Raw genomic sequence first — 14,053 nt, forward strand, 5'->3', positions numbered from 1 at the left:
TCTCCATGAGCCCCTGGGGTGTGCTTAAAGTGACAGGCATCCACAGGAAACAGTTTCTGGAGGGCAGTGTTGGGCTTGAGGCCTGAAGAGACCTGCACATTTCTTTCACAATTGATTACAATAATAGCAACAAAGGGGCCTTTTGTAATTATTGTGATTAATATGAAAACAAAACAGCCTAGAAAAAATGAATGTGATCTTCTTGTCTTTTGTTCCAGTTTCTTTATCACCCCCTCAGCCTCTCTGCATTTCCCTCTCCACAGGCAATCGGCATTTTTTCCCTAAAGGGATGCAGAGAGCCCTTTCTGGATTGCCCACAAGCTGGGGGGGGTCGTGGATTAGGAGGGGGAATGGCCCAGGAAGAGGGTCCTGGCTAGGGATGCCAGCCTCCAGAAGGGGCGTGGAATCCCCCCGGGAGAAAGCAGCGACTTCGGAAGGTGTCAGGTACGGCATTATTATGCCCTGCCCCCCGCTCTCCCATGCTCCACCCCCAAAATCTTCAGGAATTTTCCACTCCAGAGTTGGCAGCCCTAGTCCTGGAGGGCGAGAGAGGCCATCACGCACTCTTTGCCATTCCAGGCACAGCCCCCGGCCCCCAGGAGCATGGGTGGGAGGGTGGGTGGGCTGCCTACCCCCAGATTGCATTGTTATGTGTATTTTATTGGGGTATTATTTAGGGTTTTATTATGGTGACATTTTCATGTTATCATTGTTTTATACCTCTGCTGTCAACCACCACGAGCCAGTTCGCTGGGAGCAGCGGTTGATAAATCAAATTATAAATAAATAAAATGGCCACTTTGGAAGGTGGGATCCCCGGCATTAAGCCCCCCAACCCCCCCCCAATGGGCTCCATCCCCCAGATCTCCAGGAATTTCCCAAGGCAGACCTGGCCACCCTACACAGGGGTCCCCAGGGCCTTGCTGTGGACCAAGCTGCCATCCCTGCTGGGTGGAACAGCCTGAGTGGAGGGGGCTGGCAGTGGCCTGTTGGGAGGCCACGAGGGGGGCAGGTGGGGGGGAGGCTTGCATGCTCAGAAGAAGGACTGAATGAGACCTCAAGGATCGGGGGGGGCGTCTGGCTCAGCTGGCCGGTGGGCAGAGTCCGAAAGAAATCCACGCGAGAGAATGCTGCTCTTTCAAAGCACATCTCCCCTGAGGTCCCTCAGTCCTGCAAGAAAAGCCAGGCTAGGAGAGCTAGCCTCCGGGGTGGGGGTTGGGGTGGGGGGGCCAGGGAACCCCCGTAACTACAGAGATCGGTTCCCTTGAAGAAAGGGGCTGCTTGGGAGGGCGAACTCTGCTGCGTATGTGGCTTTCAGGGACTGGGTAAGAAACCTTGAGCTTGGATCTAAGGCTGGGATCCTGAGCCCCGGACTCTTAGCCAATCACACAGCAGACTTATGGACCAATCACGGGCCTCTGTCCGTTAAGGGCCAATCACGTGTCTTGGTGGGAGCCTCAAACGTGGCTATAAGTTTCCATTGTTGTTGTTCAGTACGTCCAGTTCTGGTGAAGCCGTCTCTTGTTGGAGCGCAGTGTCCGTGTCTGACTGAGTCCACGGATTTAGCGGGCTCTGTGGCCGTGTGTTCTGCTGAGGCCCCAGTCCCTCCCCCCCCCCCGGGCTCCCTCCCCAATCTCCAGGCATTTCCCTACCTGGAGCTGGCTGCTTGACCCTCCCCCCAGTGGGCCTTCTAAGCCAGGCGAGTGCCCCTTCCCAGCCCCCGGGGCTGCTGACTGCCAGGCAAGGAAATTACATCGGGTCTCCGGTCAGAGGGAATGGCTGCCAGGGCTCTCCCACGCAGCAGCTGGCAGCATCGGGCAACAGCCAAAGACAAGGAGGACCCCCACAGGCTTTGCGTATTTCCCTTTTATCTCTCCATATACAGCGAGGGCCTCTGCCTGGGGCTCCCAGGTCCAAGCAACACACCTGCCGAGGCCCAGGGCTCCGGTGGGAGGCCGAAGGGTGATCAGGGCGGGGCCTTTGCTCGGGAGCCGGGCCTCCTCCAGTTCTGAGCCCCGCCGCTGATATAATAGACCGAGGAGACAATCATGGGTCGCGTGCGCCGTGTGCGGCGTGGCTGGGTCCAATAGTAGTACTGGGTGATTTCTTCCACTGGCGTGGTGGTGGTCGTGGTCGTGGTGGTCGTGGTCGTGGTCGTGGTCGTGGTGGTCGTGGTGGGTTCCGGGGTGGTGGGCTCCGGGGTGGGAGACGGTTCCGGGGGTGTCTCCTCGGGTGGGGAGGCCTCCGGCTGCGCCAGAGGTTCGGGCTGGGGCAGTCGAGGTGGTGCGGAGTGTGGCTCCAGGAGAGGTGGCTGCCGCTTGGCCGTGAACGTCGGTTGCGTCTGGGGTGTCGCCTCTGCCTCAGGCTCGGGCAGGAGGGTGGGCTGTGGGGGAGGCGTGCTGTGGGCCTCATTGTCTCCCTTGATGTAGCCCTGGATCCAGTCGTGGAAGTTCAGCGTGGAGGTGTAGACCCCCGGTCTCTTGGCTCTGGCACAGCCGGCCCCCCAGCTGGTGATGCCCACTACCCAGAAGCGCTCCGACCGCTCCTCCCGGCACATGAGGGGGCCGCCGCTGTCTCCCTGCAGCAGGAAGGAGAAGAGGCGTGAGAGGAGGGGGAGGCATAAGGAGGGGCAGGGGGCTCTCCCCTGGGGAAGGGGCACCAGGCAGGCGGTGGGGAGAGACGGGCCCGTGCGGAAGGGGGAGAGGGGTGGAATTCAGAGGAGGGAAACGGAAGGCTGGGAGGTTGAACCGCCCCTCATCCGAGAGCCCACAAGGCGGGAAGGGGGGCAGGTTTCAGGTGGTCTGGGTGGGAAGGAAAGAGATGGCCTGCTGCTCCTCCCACCACAGTCGATTTCCTCAAAAGCAAGTCAGAAGCAGCACAGCAATGTCTGAGTCCAGGGGCCCCTTTAAGGCCAACTGAGTTCTATCCTGGCTAAAAGGTTTTGTGTGCACTCAACACGTCTTCTGGTCTGAAGAGGTAGGCAGGCACACCACAGCGGAGACCCAGGGCCATTCCGCACTAGTTCAAAATTGCACAATGGTTGCAAATTGAAATCACTACTAATTTGCAGTTATGCACAACGTCGTTGACAATCTGCCACACTCCTGAAACTGATCCGCAAAAAGCGCTTCGTTGTAGCGCTTTCAGGGAAATCCCAAAAAGTGGATTCACCCTCCGGAAAGCGCTACACTCTTGCAACCAATCTGCTACACTAGCAGGAAAGTTCTGTGCGTTACCATTGTTGCGGTTTCTGCAAAGTCCCTCCCCCTGGCTCTCCTCTGATCTTCCGGCGAAGCAATCGCCAGTTTTTTTTCTCGAAGCGAGCAGAGATCAACGCACCGGCGAGCCTTCGTTTACCCAGCGAGGCTTCCCCGGCTGCAGTCCCTCCCCAGAGCTGTTTTAAGTCACCAAGCGCCAAGCACCACACAGCCCCGTTTGCTGGTTTATTTTCCCTTTATTGTTCACTCTATTTTTGGCCGAAAATCGCGCTACAGAGATCCTGGTGCGGAATGGCCCCCAGAATTACCCCTGGTTGGTCTTCTGGGTGCCCCCCTGGAAGCACATTTTGTTCTGCTGCTTCTGACTGCTGCTTCTGACTCAGACGGAAACCCTCCGTAATCGATTCTCAGAAGGACCAAGTCACCCTAAATCTCATTCATCTATGGGGACCAACTTCTTTAAATGGGAACATGCGAGCTTTTGCATGACACAAAACCATAAAGATACTTCACTTTCACATCAGCTTAAGAGAGGGACCTGAAGATCTGCCACTAATGCAATAGTTGGGGGGGGGAGCTCATCGGTTTTTCATCTCAAGTCATCATCATGCTCATTGGGGGGGGGGGAGTCTGGCAGGCCATCCATTAGGAAATAGAATTGGGTCTCATCAGCCTATTGGTGACAGCGCAGCCCCCAAACCACTTGGCTAGAGGGCACATGAAGATGCTAAATACGGCAGGAGAGAGAACTGCGCCCTGAAAGAAGAGAGATGTAGAGAAACTGGAGCATGTCCAGAGGAGGCCTGCGAAGTTGCTAAGGTGTTTGAAGACCTTATGGTCGTAAGAGGGAGCTTGATCTGTTTAGCCTGGAGAGGAGACAATTATCAGGTGATATGAGAGCCATCTTCAAATACTTGAGGGGCTGCCATAGAGAAGATGGAGCAGAGTTGTTTTCTGTTGCCCCAAGGGGTCAGGCCAGAACCAAAGGGCTGAACTTAATCCAAAAGAAATTCCGTCTCCACATCCGGAAGAAGTTCCTGACAGTCAGAGCGGTTCCTCAGTGGAACAGGCTTCCTCGGGAGGTGGTGGGTTCTCCATCTTTGGAGATTTTTAAGCAGAGGCTAGTCAGTCATCTAACAGAACTGCTGATTTTATAAACTTAGGCAGATGCCTGTCTTTGTCTCTTGTGGCTCTTCCTGGCATTCCCAGGGAATTGCTGATCGCCACTGTGGGATGGGAGGTGAATTCCCTCCAGGCCAGACTGGATTGTGGAAATTTTTGGTGTGTGTAAGTGGGGGGGGGATCACTTTGGCATGCAATTGGTGTCACTGTGGGTGGACAGGTAGTTGTGAGTCTTGGACTAGATGACCCTGGAGGGCCCTTCCACCTTGATGGTTCTATGACTCCACAAGGGAGCTGGCAGAGTCGCGAATGAATTTTTCCTGCTGCAACCTTGGGTGAAGAAGATTAGTCACCGGACGGCTGCCCCCTGCTTGCCAGTGTCACTGAGGCCGGGAGTGAGAGGCCTGGGATCTACAATCTACAAACTCCAGCCCCCCAGGCTCCTCCCCAAGTCTCCCGGGACTGCAGCCCTAATCAGGGTCAACACCAGATGGTTGCCTGGGCTGGGCTGGGCTGGGCTGGGCTGGGCTGGGCTGGGCTGGGCTGGGCTGGGCTGGGCTGGGCTGGGCTGATCCATCTGCCGGAAGCAGAACCTGCTTGAGGGGAGGGTTTCTGGAGGGCAGCCCCACCCGGGGGCCCGGCTCACTCCCCGGCCCTAACGTTCCGGGTGCGACTTACCCACCTGGCAAGCATCCGTGCCGCCCTCCTCGTAGCCTGCACACAGGTTGTTGGGTCGGATGTGGCCGTCGTACCACAGGGTGTCGTTGCATTGTGACAGGGGGATGAGGTTCACCATGGCCTCCTGCAAGACGTCCGACGGATTCCTGGCTGGAAAAAGAAGGAAGGGACACTCCTTCAGTGCTCCGCTCCTGACTGGGGTGCCAACCGCCTGGTGGGGGCTGGAGACCTCCCAGAGGGCTGTGCTCCCTCCAAGCCACTGACGTGTCCCCATAGCCATCCTTTGCGGAGTGGCCACGGCTGCCGGGAAGGGACGGCCACTGCTTGGGCTCTCACCTTTCTCGTGGGTGTAGCCCCAGCCGCTGATGAAGCAGCGGGTCATTGCAGACACGTCCATGGTGTTGTCCGGCAGGCAGGCGGGCTGGACGTAGTCGTTGCACTGGACAGGCTCATCCAGCTCCACCAGCGCAACGTCGTTGAGTTGCTTTTCTGGCTCGTAGTCCTCGTGCTCCACCAGCCTCTTGGGGAAGCGCACCTGGGCATCGGGGCCAGGGTGGGAGAGCTCCGTGACGCCAAAGGTCAGCTCCCAGTTCACTAGGGACCTAGAGCCAAGCAGGGGAGCCAAGCCAGCTGCAGTTGGAAGGGAGTGCCGGCACACAGGCACACCCCTCCCCCTCCCTCCAGAAATCTGGACTCCAAATCAAGAATTACCCTGACCCAAGTGGTCGGATCAAGGGCACTCAAGAGGGCATTTAGACTAAGGATCGTTAAACTTAATGTCAAATGTTTTATATTTGTACATGGATTTTTATTGATGTTAGCCACCCAAGCCTATTTCTAGGGAGAGGCGGCCAATAAATCTAGATAAATAAATAAAGGCATGCAGAGCCTAACCACCTCTGAGCATATGCAAGGAAATATTTTTAAACCGTCTGTTCATTTGACACAGCCGTCTGCCCAAAGGAGCTTCCCCTTGAAATGCTGAAGAGTTACTACGGGAGTGATGCAGTCTTCTGGCTGGCCCCGCCTCCTGCGGCAGCCATTTTGTAGCCGCCCCTGCTTCCTGTGGCAGCCATTTTGTGCCTGGGCCCACCGTCTTGTATCCAAATGCCAAAGCTGTCCATGGGCTCTCAAAAAGGCTGGGAACTCATGTTCTAGTAAAATTAAAATTATGAACTGGGTTGCCAACCTCCAGGGGCTGGATGGGGACCTCTCCCTACTATGACAGACTTCCAGGTGACAGAAATCAGTTCCCCTGCAAAAAATGGCTGCTCTGGAAGTTAAACTCTGAAACTGTGTCCCATTGAACCCCCAGCCCTCCCCAAGCGTCCCACACCCCTTTCCCCTCACCCTTTTTGGTTAAAGCAGTGGGCTGCCGTGAGGATCCATCTGCCACTGATGAGGGAGGCCCCACACGTGTGCTGGTAGCTGGACCCAGAAGGTCTTCGGATGCTGACCATCCAGGGCCACGTTCCCGGCAAGGTGTCTGTGTCACCCACCTTCCGCGTGGACTGGCCGTGGCTGGGGGCCAGGGGACGTTGTCCGCAGATGACGCTGCAGAGAGACGGGAGGAACAGTCAAACAGTCAGTCCTGCGGAAGGCATGCTTTGACCTGCACCTCTGGCTCCCCATCAGCCGTGCAAAGGCCCACCTCACTCACTCCTCCGCCCAGGCACCAGCTGACAGAGAGAGAGAGGGGGGAATTCTGAAGCTGTTTTTAAAAGAAAACTACTATTTTGTTAAAAAAAAATAAGCATAAAGCTGGATTTTGACAATATTTATCTCCTTCCTTTGCATCACCATAATCATAGAATAACAGAGTTGGAAGGGACCTCCAGGGTCATCTAATCCAACCCCCTGCAGAATGCAAGGAAGGGCCACAAAGCCAATCATCTACAAAATCCCTTCCTGCCCACCCACTCACCATCTGCCTCAGTTCATAGAATCAGCCTCTCCGTCAGACAGCTCTCCAGCCTCTGCTTAAAAACCTCCAAAGATGGAGAACCCACCACCTCCTGAGGAAGCCTGTTCCACTGAGGAACCGCTCTGTCTGTCAGGAACTTCTTCCGGAGGTCTAGACGGAATTTCTTTTGAATTAATTTCATCCCATTCGCTCTGGTCTGTCCCTCTGGGCCAAGAGAGAACCATTCTGCTCCATCCTCCATATGGCAGCCTTTTAAATACTTGAAGATGGTTCTCAGATCCCCTCTCAGTCATCTCCTCTCCAGGTTAAACAGACCAAGCTCCCCCAACCTTTCTTCATATGTCTTGGTCTCCAAACCCCTCACCATCTTTGTTGCCCTCCTCTGGACACGTTCCAGTATCACACCTCACATACTGCAGTTTTTCCAAAATCTGCATTTCCCCCAAAGACCTGTCTTAAAATTGATTATTTCTTTTTATCTCAGTTTTTACTGTTCAATGTGAGCTAATATCGGACTCCATCCTCTTCTGAATTTTGATGTTGATTTATCGTGCCTCAGATATGGAACCTTTCCCATATCCCATCTCTTTACTTAACCATTCCCAACTATCTGGTTAAGAATTATTTTTTCCAATAAAACTGATTCTGTGAGCTGGTCCAGGAGAAAGGACCATCCAGACCCACCCAACGCATCTGGGGGAGAACCCCTGTCTCTGAAGACCTTGTGCCTTTCTTTGGAAAAGGGATATATTTCCCACATTCCGTCAATGGAATTCAAAGCTCAGCTGACAGCAAAGGACATGAGCTACCTTCTCGGTTCACAGAAAGAGTTCCAAGAAAACCATCACCTCAACTCACGAGCCGTCAACGGCATGTGATATTTTTGCAGGAAGCTTCTCTGAAAACGCCCCAGGACAAGCGGCAAGAGAACCTGGGGGGGGGGGGGTCCCTGGAATCACAGCTGATCTCTGGGCAACAGAGGTCAGTCCCCCTGGACAAAAGGGCCGCTTGGCATGGTGGCCTCCATAGCACTCTACCCCCCTGAGGCCCCTCCCTGCCCACATTTCAGAAGGTGTGGGGGTCTCCTTAGGCTTCTGCAGCCTCGGTGGGGTGTCTCTGGGAGCCCTGGTGAGACGTGTTGTTGCACAGCTTCCCAGTCTGGTCCCAAGCTAGGAGCCAGTGCTGCGGCCAGGAGCCCTCCCTCTCCCGGGCCTGAATGTGCTCGCCAGCAGCGGCCCCTCTGCCGTGCGCTGGGGGCTGGGTCCGAGGGGCAGCTCCCTCCGCTGGGGCCGCGACTCACTTGCAGTTGTTCTCTATGGCTCGGGTTGGCCGGATCGTGACAAGGGTCAGGACCTGGAGGAGCAGCCTCCACATGCTCTTGGGGTCAGCGGGGGCCGCTTCCCATCTCCGCCTCCCCCTCCCTCCGCTTGACATCACAAACTGCCCCCTGTCCAATCAGCAGGCAGGCAGTATGACATCACACGGAACAGCCCACCAGGCTGGGCTCTTCCCCTGCAAGGCGGGAGCCCCGCACCCTCCCCAAGGCCCTCCGGCCCGCCCCGCAGGGGCCCCAGGAGACCAGAGGGAGCAAGAGAGCGGTCCAGGGTCAGCCAGGAAGATCCCTAGCGGAGGGGGGGCTGGCAGGGCCCTCCCAGACCCCAGCACCCCCACAAGCACAATAGCCTCCTGCAGGATGAACAGGAGCTGGCCAGGTGGACGGTGGCCTTTGTCAAAACGTCCCCTCTCAAGAGGGGGGAGTCTCCAAGGGGTGGCTGGAGAGATGAGTGAATTTAGAGGAAGCGGCTGCTTTGGAAGGCCTGGCACCCCACCGAAATCCCTCTCCTCCCCAAGCTTGCTGCCTCCCCCAAATCCCCCCCCCCCAGTGCTGGCACCCCTAGCCCCTCCACAGGCATCCCTTCAGGGAGCAGGATTCTCCTCAGCCCCCACCTCCCTCTGCTCATTTTCCACTTGCAGAAATAAAGCAAATGATTTAAATTATTTATAGCCCACCCTTCCCAGGGGGCCCAGGGGGGGTAACAGCATTTTTAAAATAAAATAGAACAATAATTTAAAACAAAGGTCCACAACTTCAAGCAGGTTGGAGGGCCTCATGGAACGAGGTTGGGGGGCCCATGTGTGGTCCTCTAAGCTGCTTTTCTGCCGCTCTCCCCCTCAGGGCGTTTCCCCCAGACCCATCCTGTGCTTCCTGCCCCAAGAGGGACCCTCTACTGCTGCTCATCCTGGCCCTTCTAGCCAAAAAAGACAGCAGCACCAGGGCTTTGGTATCCACGGGTCCTTCTGTCAGCCCCTCTTGGTCTTATCCTCCACAATAGCATTTGGGCCATTCTGGGTGCTTTTCTAGCCAGCCAAGCTCAGGCCCCCAGACCGCTCAGCTTTTAACTCCCCTCTCCATGAACTACCAGGTTGAAGATAGATGTGTCTATAAGGGAGGTAAGGCCTCTGTTTGAACGGGTTCAGGAGATGCCAGGTCTGCTTTTGCAAAAGAGAAAGGTGGGGAAAGGACAGTAAGAGGCCTGGCTTTTTTTTTTGGGGGGGGGGGGGGAGGATACAAAGTGTCATGCATCCTGAACATTTCTTGAGGCTCCACCCATCAAAGCAAGTGGCTTCCAAAGTGACTGGTGAGGTTGCTGCTGCCTTCTTCCTTCCCCAACAAGAGCTGGTGGCTCTGACCTCTGGCCTTGCTTGCTCCTGCCTCTCCCCCTTCCTCACTCCACCTAGGGGTCTTCTTACACGTCTGTGTGATTGCAGGAGCCGGTGAGCCGGTCAAGCAGTAGCGGAAGAAGGAGAAGAGTTGGTTCTTATAGGCCACTTTTGGCCTGAGGGTGCAAGAAATATGGTGGGAAGTAAGTTGCAAAAATCAATGAAGAGATATAGAAATTAAATTTCACTGCATCATCCATCAGCAAGCCTTGTGCAGTAAGATTCTTCAGTGGGGAAGCGTGACGTGTGTTGTTGTTTCCAGCATCAATGACTCAGGCATCAGGGCCTGGCTCTTCGGCAGTTTCAAAATTTTCGCTCAGAAATGGATGCGGGATGTGGGGATGTGTTGTGCCATGCAGAAGTCAAGTGGCTCAGCAGAAGCAAAGTCCTCGTACTTTTTTCAGTCTCCATCGTGAAATGGATGTCTTTCTTAAGGGGAAAGGAAAAGGTCAAGACGCACTTTCTGATCCTGAAAGGATTTTTTTAAATGCTGGATATACCAGCATTTATTGATTTAAAAAATAAGAAAGAAAGATTCATATCCTGCTGCTCTCAGTAAACCAGCTCACGGCAAGTCACACTAAAAACCCCAATAAAATGCAATATTAACCCATTAAATGGGTCACTGAAGCAGTAGGTGCAAACTTAAATGGACTCCGGGGAATGGTAGAGGACAGGAAGGCCTGGAGGATCATTGTCCATGGGGCCGCAATGGGTCGGACACGACTTCGCACATAACAACAACAAACCCATTAAAACACCCATTAAAGACCTCTATGGCGGCAACAAATCAATCCCATATACAAATATCTAGATAAGAAACCTCCACCAAGTTATGCCTGGAGCCTATGTAACTAATACGCATAATAGCTACCTGGAGATATAGTCTTTGTGATAATGCCATGACTTTTCAAATTCTTCTTCTGGTCTACCATTAACTAAGCTGGCATTTGAACATTTTAACATTAACTCCTAGTTTGTCCAGCCAGACCATTATTTTCGGCAACTCTTGTTGTTTCCAGTTCTTAGCAATGATTATTCTTGTGGCTATAGTTGCATAAAAGAAGAAGTCTTGGGCTTCTCAAGGAATATTAATTGGCATTACTCTTAATCACATATAATCTGGATACATTGGGAATTTAATATTTATCATCTTTTCTAATATAGTATGGATTTTTATCCATAACTTCATTATTACTTTGCAAGACCTCCACATATGATTTTTTAAAAAACTTTATCTTTACATCTCCAGCGTTTGCTATCATAATTTTTAGACATTTTGCTAGTTAGTTTAGGTGTAACCAACCATCTATAAAACATTTTATACCAGTTTTCTCTTAACAACTGACATTTTATATGTTTTAGGGTTTTACCCCATAGCATTTCCCATTAATTCTGTGGAATGTTCCATTTTAAATTCTGCATCCATTCAATCATGCGGTTTTTAACTCATTCATCCTCTGTTTCATATTTTAACAATAACTTATATTTTTGCTCTTGCAAGTGGGATTTAGCTTCAAGAATGATGTTTTCAAACTCAGTTAATATGGGATCAATATCTACTTGGCCCTGAAAGTCCACTTTATACCCTGTAGTAACCTGTAAGTATTCTAATCCTTGAATATCTTTCCCCTCTCTGTTGAGAAATTCCAAGGTTTTTAGTTTCCCTGTAGCTGTCAAACGGTCCTTAAACTTTAAAGAACCCACTCTTTTCTCTTGCCCTTTATCAAAGTAGGCCTCAACTGGAGATTTCAACAAAGATGAGTTTCCTGATATTCTCTGTTTGTATTTCTTCCAAATGTTTATTAAGTGCCCAATAATTTAGGCCCAAATTTTTCTTAAAAGGTATGGTTGGCCACAAAAAGTCATGCAGTCCATCTTTCAAACCAAATTTCTCAAATACCAAGTCCCTTGAAGTCAGGTCTATAATCCAATCTGATAAACATGTTCCAGTGCCTATATCCAGGGTCTTCTGAAAAGCTAAAGCACCCGGCAGTCCCAAATCCTGATTCTGGCATCCGTCTGAAGACTTAGAAATGCCTGGGCTGCCCAGAATTATATTCCAAAACAACTCTTTTATTTCTTCTTTTCCCCCCCTTCGGCCTTTACTTGCAGCCACTAGAGGACACTGTGTGACCAACTGAGACCACTGGCCAAAGTTGCTTTAAGAAATAATCTCAGCAGAAGATCTCTGTGAAGGTAAACAATTTTGTAAATCCGTTAAAGATTAACCTGGAAGTTTAGAATGTCCTCCCTTTCAATTGTTTCCTCCCCCCCCCTTCTTTTAAGGAGAAAAGGGTTTTAAATAGATAGACTTGGACCCAAAAAGAACAGGGAGAAGATTCCCATAGTCAAGACTCAGACTTAAGACAGGCATGTTTCACTGTGGGTTGTACAGTGGTTCTCAGCCTGGAGGTCGGGACCCCTTTGGGGGTCGAATGACCCTTTCACAGGGGTTGCAGCAGGGCAAGCAGCTTGGCCGGGGGGGGGGGGGAGGGCAGGCTGCCACTGTTGCAGGCACGTGCTGTAGGCACATGCGCTCGGCCATCAACGGCTCCAGCAGCACCCCCAGTGCGGCATAGTCTCCTGCCAGGTGCTCCCAGTGGCCGCATGAGAGCGGCATGGTGGGACAAGAGGCAGAACTGAACTGGGAAACCCCAAGGAAAAAAACAATGTCTATTCAATCGTGAACCATGGATCTTCACACCACTGGTCAGTTTCGGTTTAATTTCTGTGAAAGAACCCTGGCATAATTTTATGGTTCGGGGTCCCCACAACAGGAGGAACTGCATTCAAGGGCCGCGGCATAAGGAAGGTGGAGAACCTCTGTTGTAGAGTGAAACAAGGAAGAAGGTGTAGATTGTAAAGACCCCTCACACAGGAGACTTCGGATACGGGGGACGAGGACCCCCGTGGATCCGTTCAAGGCCTCTGGCGCCTCCAGGGAAGCTGCAGGGGGCAGCTGTATCATCATCTTCATCTTCCTATTTATTACCCGCCTCCCCCCAAAGGCTCGAGGCAGGTTTCATCACTCCATGAAAACCTCAAAACACAATCCAATAAAACAATATAAAAGCCAGTACATATACAAATATCTTTCCCCATAAAACCAAGATGAAATGGCGAAAACTACTAGCCAAACCCCGAATCTTCACCTCTCGCAGTTCTGCTGATCGTGGTCGAGGTCGGCCCATGCCTGGTGAGGGAGCTTGCCGGAAGTGAATCTTCTCTACCACCATCTTTCCCGCCCCCCCCACCCTGAATGTATTTTTTATTTGACTTTCGTAACAGATATCACAGAGCATCTGAGCACATTGAATCTGGAGTTGTAGGGGGAAGGAAAGCTTTTGTGGGGCATGTCTACTGAACTCAACGCTTTTGAAGTAAAAAGAAACATTTTTGTGAAGCAAGCTAGGGAGGGCAACCTTTCAAATTTCTCATGCTGCAGTGGACCCAATTTTGAGAAGGATGGGAATTTACAGTTCAGTGTTGAAAGACACATCAAAGCACTGAACCTATTGGAGGTGCAATTTCAGAACAGATTCACTGATTGTCATAAGCTTGAACAGGAAATAAGAATGTTTCAGAATCCATTTGAAGGAGCACCAGAAGATGCAAGTAATTTTTTTCAGATGGAAAAAATTTATTTGCAAGCCAGTGATCCTCTCGGAGACATTCACAAAGAAAATAGTCTGTTAGATTTCTATTCTGGTCTACCTGATATATTTATCAACCTAAAGAAATGTGCTGTAGGCATGCTCACAAACATCTGGCACCACAAACATCTGTAAACAAACCTTTACCAAGATGAAAATTGTGAAATCGAAGTGTAGGTCAAGGCTTACAGATGAACATTTACACAACATTTTAAGAGTGTCTGTCACAAGCCTTGACTTGGACATCAATGCCTTGGCTAACAGAAAACAGCCACAAAAATCACCCGGACTAGGCAAGCATGTGCAGCTGAATACAAGGATTCCACAGTGAAATATTGTTCCAAAATGGATTGCATTAAACTTAACATTTCTTCATTTACCTTTGAATGTTTACTTTTGATCTAAATAAGTAGGTTAATAATTTTGTTACATTTTGGTTCAAGAGGTGGCCCTCTTTTGGTACTGGGCATGCGAATGCGGTCCCCGTGTGCCAAAGGTTGGGGACCGCAAGCTTTAGAACATGATGTCTTAAAAGCCACAGGAGGTCCCTTAAGCAGGTCTAACCGCTTCCATTCTTGAATCTGGGGGTGGTAGTGGTGGTATAGATAACGTTTTGGATTCGGATGTACATTTGGCCGGTGTTTTCAACAGGGAGGCCGGGGTTCTGGCCCTGTTTTGGCTGGGCTGGTTTATCCGCGTACCACCTGCTTTGGGCCCCACAGTTCCAGGAGCCC

At 51.8% G+C, this 14,053-nt stretch overlaps 1 protein-coding gene across 1 annotated transcript; it reads right to left on the reverse strand.

The window, feature by feature from the left end:
* Nucleotides 1–1,851: 1,851 nt before the first annotated feature.
* Nucleotides 1,852–8,377, reverse strand: LOC143839173 (acrosin-like). The gene is made up of 5 exons (XM_077340998.1): nucleotides 8,243–8,377; nucleotides 6,369–6,572; nucleotides 5,355–5,620; nucleotides 5,023–5,168; nucleotides 1,852–2,578 (listed from the first exon to the last, which is right to left on the reverse strand). The coding sequence occupies exons 1-5, from the start codon at nucleotides 8,374–8,376 to the stop codon at nucleotides 1,967–1,969; spliced, it is 1,362 nt and encodes a 453-aa protein (XP_077197113.1). The 5' UTR covers nucleotide 8,377; the 3' UTR covers nucleotides 1,852–1,966.
* Nucleotides 8,378–14,053: the final 5,676 nt, after the last annotated feature.

Source organism: Paroedura picta, chromosome 5 (assembly GCF_049243985.1).
Source record: "Paroedura picta isolate Pp20150507F chromosome 5, Ppicta_v3.0, whole genome shotgun sequence".
Lineage (NCBI taxonomy): Eukaryota > Metazoa > Chordata > Lepidosauria > Squamata > Gekkonidae > Paroedura > Paroedura picta.